General features: G+C 47.6%; 1 protein-coding gene across 1 annotated transcript; it reads left to right on the top strand.

Moving 5' to 3' along the window:
• Nucleotides 1-387: 387 nt before the first annotated feature.
• Nucleotides 388-6,980, top strand: LOC135813671 (integrin alpha-1-like). Its single transcript, XM_065326715.1, has 3 exons — nucleotides 388-559; nucleotides 1,902-2,215; nucleotides 6,114-6,980. Exons 2-3 carry the CDS (start codon nucleotides 1,942-1,944, stop codon nucleotides 6,890-6,892), a joined length of 1,053 nt encoding a protein of 350 aa, XP_065182787.1. The 5' UTR covers nucleotides 388-559; nucleotides 1,902-1,941; the 3' UTR covers nucleotides 6,893-6,980.
• The last annotated feature ends 1,144 nt before the right edge of the window (nucleotides 6,981-8,124 follow it).

Raw genomic sequence — 8,124 nt, 5'->3', positions numbered from 1 at the left:
CGAACATCTCCGAGCTCCGGCTCCTTCATTGACTTTAAATAGTTCAAGTACAAGACATTAGTAACTCGCACTTCAGTACACAAAACTAAATATTTGACAGCTCGAGTTTTCCTTGTTTCGGTCGGGATCAGAGTTGTGCTTTTTTGCGGGTCACAATGCAGAACCTACAAGAGCACCTACATGATGTAGGCAGCAAGCAATAGTTCCAAATACAGTAGGTCTACACGATTGCGGTAAAACACGGCCGTTCTGCAAAGAGGGGCTGAACTATTACGAAATAGGCAGATTACACGGCCGAAGAGGGACACAAACTTTCCATATACGACAATAGACACAACGACAGGCTCTTGTTTGTGAGGAGGGAGTCCAACCGTATGGTATGCCCCTGCACATGTAGTGGAGACTCTTTAAAACTTGCTAGCAGCATTCCTTCACTCAGACAGATAAGGTCAGGGTGAAGACGATTAGTGGTTTAGGTTATATATATTTCCGTCTGCTTATCCCGGAAAAGCATCTTTATCACCGTCGGCGTCGCCCGTCAACCCAGGACATCGCCTCGGTAAGTAACAATGCAAGTAATTACTAGTAGTAGTAAGTAGTAGTTAGGCTAGCCTCTGCCAGCTCTGGTACCGAGTTAGCAATGACTACTGAGTACTATAATAGTATTATACTACAACAATGTACATGTCATGTAGACGGAAGTTTCGAGGGGCTGGGTGGCGTCTATCGTCTAGCGGGAAAGCAACAGCCGGGTGGCCTCAAAGGTTTAGGTACTCGTCTACCTTGGAGAGTGGTGCCGTGGTGGTGTCATTGAGGATTGTAAGACGGAGGACTGTTTTGTAAAGACATTCACCGCATACATGGATACATGGATACATGGATACATGGATACATGGATACATGGATACATGGATACATGGATACATGGATACATGGATACATGGATACATGGATACATGGATACATGGATACATGGATACATGGATACATGGATACATGGATACATGGATACATGGATACATGGATACATGGATACATGGATACATGGATACATGGATACATGGATACATGGATACATGGATACATGGATACATGGATACATGGATACATGGATACATGGATACATGGATACATGGATACATGGATACATGTATACATGTACTAGTAGACTAGTGGTGATACACACGTGACGTGCAGGCAGACGATTGGATTTGGAATCTGAATGTGCAGGTGATACTCTATGTATAATGCATGTGATGGTAGAGTAACATGCATTGCATTGATTACTACACACATCAGTTTCCTCCGTACTACAGTACCAGTGTCTGCTCCAGAGGCGGGTGAGCCGGGTAATCGACCCGGTTGGGCGGCGCTTGGACCCGGTTGAAAACATAGTACCGGGTCACCTGGGACCCGGTTGGTACTTTACACGTTCGAACTTTGAAAGGACTGACTACATCATGGCTTGTGACAGATCATGCAGAGGCGCTAGGCGCGCGTCAAAGTGAAAGTAGTCAGTATCCGGTGTGTGCACGTGCTCAGTTCGAGCTTGATCATTGAGGTGTTGTTTTTGGAAATGGAGCCGCGAGCGAAGAGGCGAATCCACATGTGACTCGGCTGGTGAGACAGCGCCAGGTACATTGTGTACCCGGCTCCGACCCGGTTGAAATGGTTGCGCCAGGTACACGTGTACCCGGCTGTCCTACAATCCTAGAGCAGACACTGAGTACTTCTTGTATTTTGTTATTCACCGAAACTTCACTGTGGTAGGATATGCAAGTCAATTGTCATCAACACTAGACTCTCAGACATCACGGTAGTAGACAAAGTACTCTTATTGCTAACCAGTATCCCATGTGCTTTCTGCTTCTGCTTGTTTGTTCGTTTGCGCCTGTTTTCAGCGGCCATTGACCAGGCAATCTGCTCAAGCCCAATACCAATATGGCATCCAGCCCACCAAATAAATCTTTATCCATACTGCTACTCGTCTGCGGCCTTACGCATTTCAATTTGATAACATTCACTTTAGCGGATGTAGTGCCCGGCACGCCGGATGTCGACTGTGCCAAGGAGCTGACTAAGTGGACGCCGTGGACAATGAAAGAGGAGCTTATCAAGGACGGCTGTGGTGTTCGTCGCCGCAGCCGGAAGTTCCGTACAACCGCTGCAGAACGGCAGTGCACTGATCTGGACTTGGTGGAATACAACGAGGAATGTAAGACTAGTACACTAGCATCTAGGAGTCGGACTGCAAAGGTTCCATAATCCCTGCAGGGTCATAATCCTAGGGTAAATGACTCATAATCCTAGGGTAAATGACTCATAATCCTAGGGTCATAATCCCTGCAGCAGGGGCGGATCCAGGGGGGGGGGGTTAGGGGGTTCAAACGAACCCCTTTGATTTTTTCCGACCATAGTTCGGGTGTGACCACTAACCCATGCTAATGCGACGTGCGCGCCCCATGCTATGGCCCAGTCGGCCCAGGCCAGAGCGGTCCTCTAGCTATGCAGCTTGGTAGATCTACATGACCTTGTACATAATTGTTGTCTTGTACATGTACTTGGATAATACAAAGTAAAGCGGTAGATCTGCACTGAATGTACAGCTAGCTACGCGTTCGCTTCGGAGAAAAAGGTGCGCAAGCATTTGTTGAGCTGCTGCCGAAACTTCGAAAGTAAGTTTCAAATACTGGCCGCGCAGTGCTGTAATTGTCGTCGCGGCTCGTGCTTTTTGAGCTGTCTTAAAGTTCGTCGAAGCGTCTAAAAGAGGCAGGCTCAAGACAAGCTGCCATTGCATTTTGGTGACACTCCAAAGAAAGGTGTAGCCACTAGTGTCGAAGGTAAAACAAAGAGCGACTTTGAAAATCACCTTCAAGTTCAACGTCCCATCATCCGATAATCAAAATTTCTCCGAACTGGGGACTATTATGACTGAGACACGAAAGATCTGTCCCCGGGGAAAATTGCGGAAAAAAATCGCAAAAAACGCGGGGAAAAACGCGGCATAATATGGCATAATTTGCGGTGAATTTGCGGTAAATATGCGGTAAATATGCGGTGAATAATATTGATGTGCGGCAATTTTCAGTGAGTATGTAGTGAAATCAATCAGTTACAAGTCTCTGGTGTAAGCATTCGTCATATTTGAGTAAAAAGCCGCCACGATGAGACGTTGCTGACCGAACAGTGCACTGTGTGTACGTGTAGTGCAACAAAAAAGTTCAAAAAACGCGGGAAAATCGCGGAAAACGCGGTCTTTTAAAAAATCGCAAAAAACGCGGAAAAAAACGCGGCCGCGGAATTGCAATTTTCCCCGGGGACAGAAAGATGCAGGAAGCCCACCTTATGGAACCTACTGTACAGTGGAGTCAACATCGGGCGGATCGGAGTACAATATTACGGACAATTATTGCAGACGAGCTGCTGGAGAAGTACCAATCAGCTATTCTGCGGCAAAGAAATTGAAAATTTCTTCCTTGTGCTGAGTGTCTTCAATAATGTTGTAGCTGCAGTGTTGAAAATAGGGGTACTGAATTTTCATTTGTATAGCAGCTGGCATGTTCAAGTACAGGATGCAATACATGTGGGCTGTCCCGATAACGCGAACATGTGAACTTGTTATACAGTCAACTTCGCTTATAACGACATTCGGCGGGGCATCAAAAAAGTGTCCTTATTCGCGAAGTGTCGTTATACCCGAAGTCTCATTATATGTATTACAGTTGGAAGGGACTTTGCTCTGGGCATGGACATGCTGTCGTTATTCGCGAATTGTCGTTATATCCGCAGTCGTTATTAGCGAAGTTGACTGTACATGCTTTTGTATGTCATCATTAATTTTCGTCATTGTGGGTAGGGTTGGAAAACATTGAACCCCCCTTGGAAGAATCCTGGATCCGCCCCTGCTGCAGGGTCATAATCCCAGGGTCATAACGACTCATAATCCCATGGTCAAAATCCCAGGGCCATGTGCACCGGCCCGTCCAAATCCTCAGTAGACGGCGGCTGTGCAGAGGCAGTAGTAGGCCGTGCCAGACGGGCCCCATGCGCAGAGTTGCACACTCGCGGGGTTTTACCGACTTTAACTGTGCTGACACCAGTTTTTGATCCGCTGAATTACATGCAAATGACCAGTCGTGAGATACTCAACCATTGTTGTGGTTGCTGTTTGGGACATTTTCCTTTTCACCGTAATGATAGCTTGCCTACAATTATACCGGTAATCATAGGCGATGTCAGAGCTGGGAAAAAGCTGCTTGACGAAGCCAATGCCAACACTGATGTTAAGTTAAACAGGCTATTTTAGCATGCCATTTTAACATGTTGTATGCCTGGGCAGGGCAGTGTGTTGTATGCCTGGGCAGTGCAGTGTGTTGTATGCCTGGGCAGTGCAGTGTGTTGTATGCCTGGGCAGTGCAGTGTGTTGTATGCCTGGGCAGTGCAGTGTGTTGTATGCCTGGGCAGTGCAGTGTGTTGTATGCCTGGGCAGTGCAGTGTGTTGTATGCCTGGGCAGTGCAGTGTGTTGTATGCCTGGGCAGTGCAGTGTGTTGTATGCCTGGGCAGTGCAGTGTGTTGTATGCCTGGGCAGTGCAGTGTGTTGTATGCCTGGGCAGTGCAGTGTGTTGTATGCCTGGGCAGTGCAGTGTGTTGTATGCCTGGGCAGTGCAGTGTGTTGTATGCCCGGGCAGTGCAGTGTGTTGTATGCCCGGGCAGTGCAGTGTGTTGTATGCCATTGCCTGGGCAGTGCAGTGTGTTGTATGCCTGGGCAGTGCAGTGTGTTGTATGCCTGGGCAGTGCAGTGTGTTGTATGCCTGGGCAGTGCAGTGTGTTGTATGCCTGGGCAGTGCAGTGTGTTGTATGCCTGGGCAGTGCAGTGTGTTGTATGCCTGGGCAGTGCAGTGTGTTGTATGCCTGGGCAGTGCAGTGTGTTGTATGCCCGGGCAGTGCAGTGTGTTGTATGCCTGGGCAGTGCAGTGTGTTGTATGCCTGGGCAGTGCAGTGTGTTGTATGCCTGGGCAGTGCAGTGTGTTGTATGCCTGGGCAGTGCAGTGTGTTGTATGCCTGGGCAGTGCAGTGTGTTGTATGCCTGGGCAGTGCAGTGTGTTGTATGCCTGGGCAGTGCAGTGTGTTGTATGCCTGGGCAGTGCAGTGTGTTGTATGCCTGGGCAGTGCAGTGTGTTGTATGCCTGGGCAGTGCAGTGTGTTGTATGCCTGGGCAGTGCAGTGCAGTGTGCATGTAAAGAGAACATTTCACTAGAAACTATTCTTGACATGAGATGCACGACCAAAACAAAACCAAAAAAAAACAAACAGTTTCTGTGACGAAGAAAAATGTAACGCGGATGCAGAAGGGAGCATAGAGTGCATAATCACATACAGAACTAGTTACTGGACTGAAGAAGTCAGCAGCAAGGTAATACACAGAGCGTCAGAAGCAAACAACAGTAAGGCTGTTTCGCGACGTTGCATACTCTGGAAACTCATAATATGTTGACATACCAGCCGGATACCAATTGTGTGCACCAATATAATATTGGCCTACTATAGTCTTGGATCACACCCAGTCTGAACTGAAGAAAACAGGGTGAGTCTGGCACAATATTCCTTCACTCCTCTCCTTCATGCGCTCTTCAGCCGACTAGCTACCCTCCGCAGCCACTGCGCACAACAAAAAGTTCCAACAACGAAGTTCAGTTCCACCTTCGCTGACACCGGAAACTTGTTGTAGGCAAAACAGTTTTCCAGTATCAGTACCCGTAACCCTTCGTTGTTTGAGTTTTTGTTGTTGTTGTTGTTGTTGTTGTTGTTGTTGTTGTTGTTGTTGTGTGTGTAATGGCTAACGAGGGTACTGGTAGGTCGTCGGCTGACGAGCGCATGGAGGAGAGGGGTGGTAGAGGAATATTGCACTATTGAAAGGCCGAATGGTGCCGCTCATCATGTTATAGGGACTCTGGCACAGTCAACATAATCAGTGCCGAAGACAAATGGCCGTACAGCACCAGGTACAGCAACAATGTCCGCTTGGCCCATGTTTACCTGTACTTGAAAAGGAGATTGTGAGGTGCTGTAGTCTAGGCAACCGTTTCTCTCTGTTTCTCACTTGTGACTGAAGGTGGACTAATCAGTGAGGAAGAAATCTGCGAGGCATTTCAATACTACGTCCTGGACCGCTTGTTTGCCCAGAGAAATGCCACCCGGCGGCGCATTGCCAATCAGCCGCAACTACCATCGTTTGCAATGTCGCACCATGTCGATCCCCTCCTGCCAGTGACAACATGCCCTAGGGAGCCTGCTCTGCGCCCTGTTGATTTCTTGATCATGCTCGACATATCCGGCAGCATGTCCACGGGTAGGAGCAAGAAACTGAAAAAGAGTTTGTCTCGCCTGGTATCTAGAGCAGTGCCCAGTGTGCATGAGAATTCTACTCGCGTAGCCATGATGACGTTCGCAGAGGATGCCAGTGTACTGTTCAACTTCAACACATGTCGCACTAAGAGGTGCTATCATGAAGCGTTCCACAGCACTCCTACCACGGCAGGCGGAAGGACAAGAATGGCTCCCAGCCTGAATGCTGCATCCGATCTCTTTGCCTCCGCCGCAAAGGGTGCCCGGAAGTGCAGTCGCAAGGCCATCTTGATTATCACCGATGGCACGCATGGGCATGGTGAACCAGAAGTACCTGCAAAGAAATTGCGCGACGAGCAGGACGTGGAGATCTTCATTGTTGCACTCACCGGTCTGATCGACGAGAAAGAACTCAGGTCCATTGCGAGCCAGCCTGCTAAGACACATCTGTACTACATGGATACGTTTAGGACTCTGCCACGTGTGTTCAAGAACCTGAAATCCGCCACGGTGCCAGAAGAAGAACACTTGGAATCTGCGAAATAGTTACCCAAGCGGCATGATTAATGGAACCTTTTATAGACCTGTTGTCAGTACTTGTGCGTATTGTTGGGTCCTATTTCAATTTCCACTTCTCTCCGTTATCGCTTTTCGAAGGAGCTTTCCTATTGGATTCACATGTTCCTTTCTCCTTCTTGCCGGCGCATATGAGTACGATGAATCCGAGACCCATGGTCGAAGAAGTCACTTCTGCCCCGCCCCACTTCCATCCAATATGCCCATATTATTTTGTATTCAGAAGAAAAGGAATGTCACCAAACAGATAAACCCAGCTGCAATTTATTCTTTATGATTGTGGTGTTCTGTAGTGTTCTGTGGCGTCCTGTGGTGTTCTGTGGTGATATGTGATGCTATGCCAGTGGTGCTATGTGGTGCTACGGACATGTAGTGTTTTGTGGTGCTATGTCGTGTTTTGTGGTGTTTTGTGGTGCTATGTGGTGCTTTGTAGTGTTTTGTGGTGTTCTGAACGACAAAGTACCCAGTGATAGCAGTACCATAATGATTGTTATGGTCTCGGCTGGGGAAACCACTTTTCTCAGCCACCTGATCTGAGTTGAATAACTGGAACTTGTGAAAGCACTCTTTTATACAGAGGTGAAAATGGAAAGTTGATAAATGAAGTAGCGCGATAGCGCGCTTTAATATAAGTGCTAACACAAGGAGAAAAGGTGCAAAAAAACACTGGCAGTGATTATAACATATTATGTAGGGAGGTATATAATACAGTCATGTAAATCATACTAACTAGTCTGTAGGTGCTAAAGATCCTAGCACACTGAAATAACACACTGAATGTGTGGGTGTGCTGAGACTGACAAAATCAGGCTTCGCACTTCAGCATATGTGCAGCCATGCAAGTACAGTCGTCCCTCTCTAATCCGGCACCTTTTGCTACGGCATTTTCTGCTGGATTAACGAGGGTGCTGGATTAAGAAATCCTGCCCTCTGACCCGGCCCTACCCAATTGCATGCATGTGTCATACGTCAAAACGCAGGGTTTTTCCGTGTCGATCCAAGTATTTGGTGCACAACTTTATATTCTCAACTGTTCTCCAGGAATATACACAGTGATAAAGTAAAACAGAGAACATGTTCACATGTACTCTTGCACACACACGCACACACACGCACACACACACACAGACCTGAAAATTGGCAGGACACTACTCCTTGCTAAAATAAGAAAGTATGGTTGACTGCTTAGCAGTCGTCTCCTG

This window comes from Sycon ciliatum, chromosome 4 (assembly GCF_964019385.1).
Source record: "Sycon ciliatum chromosome 4, ocSycCili1.1, whole genome shotgun sequence".
Classification (NCBI taxonomy): domain Eukaryota; kingdom Metazoa; phylum Porifera; class Calcarea; order Leucosolenida; family Sycettidae; genus Sycon; species Sycon ciliatum.
Note: the sequence above shows the minus strand (reverse complement) of the source record. Positions and strands in the feature narration are given on the sequence as shown.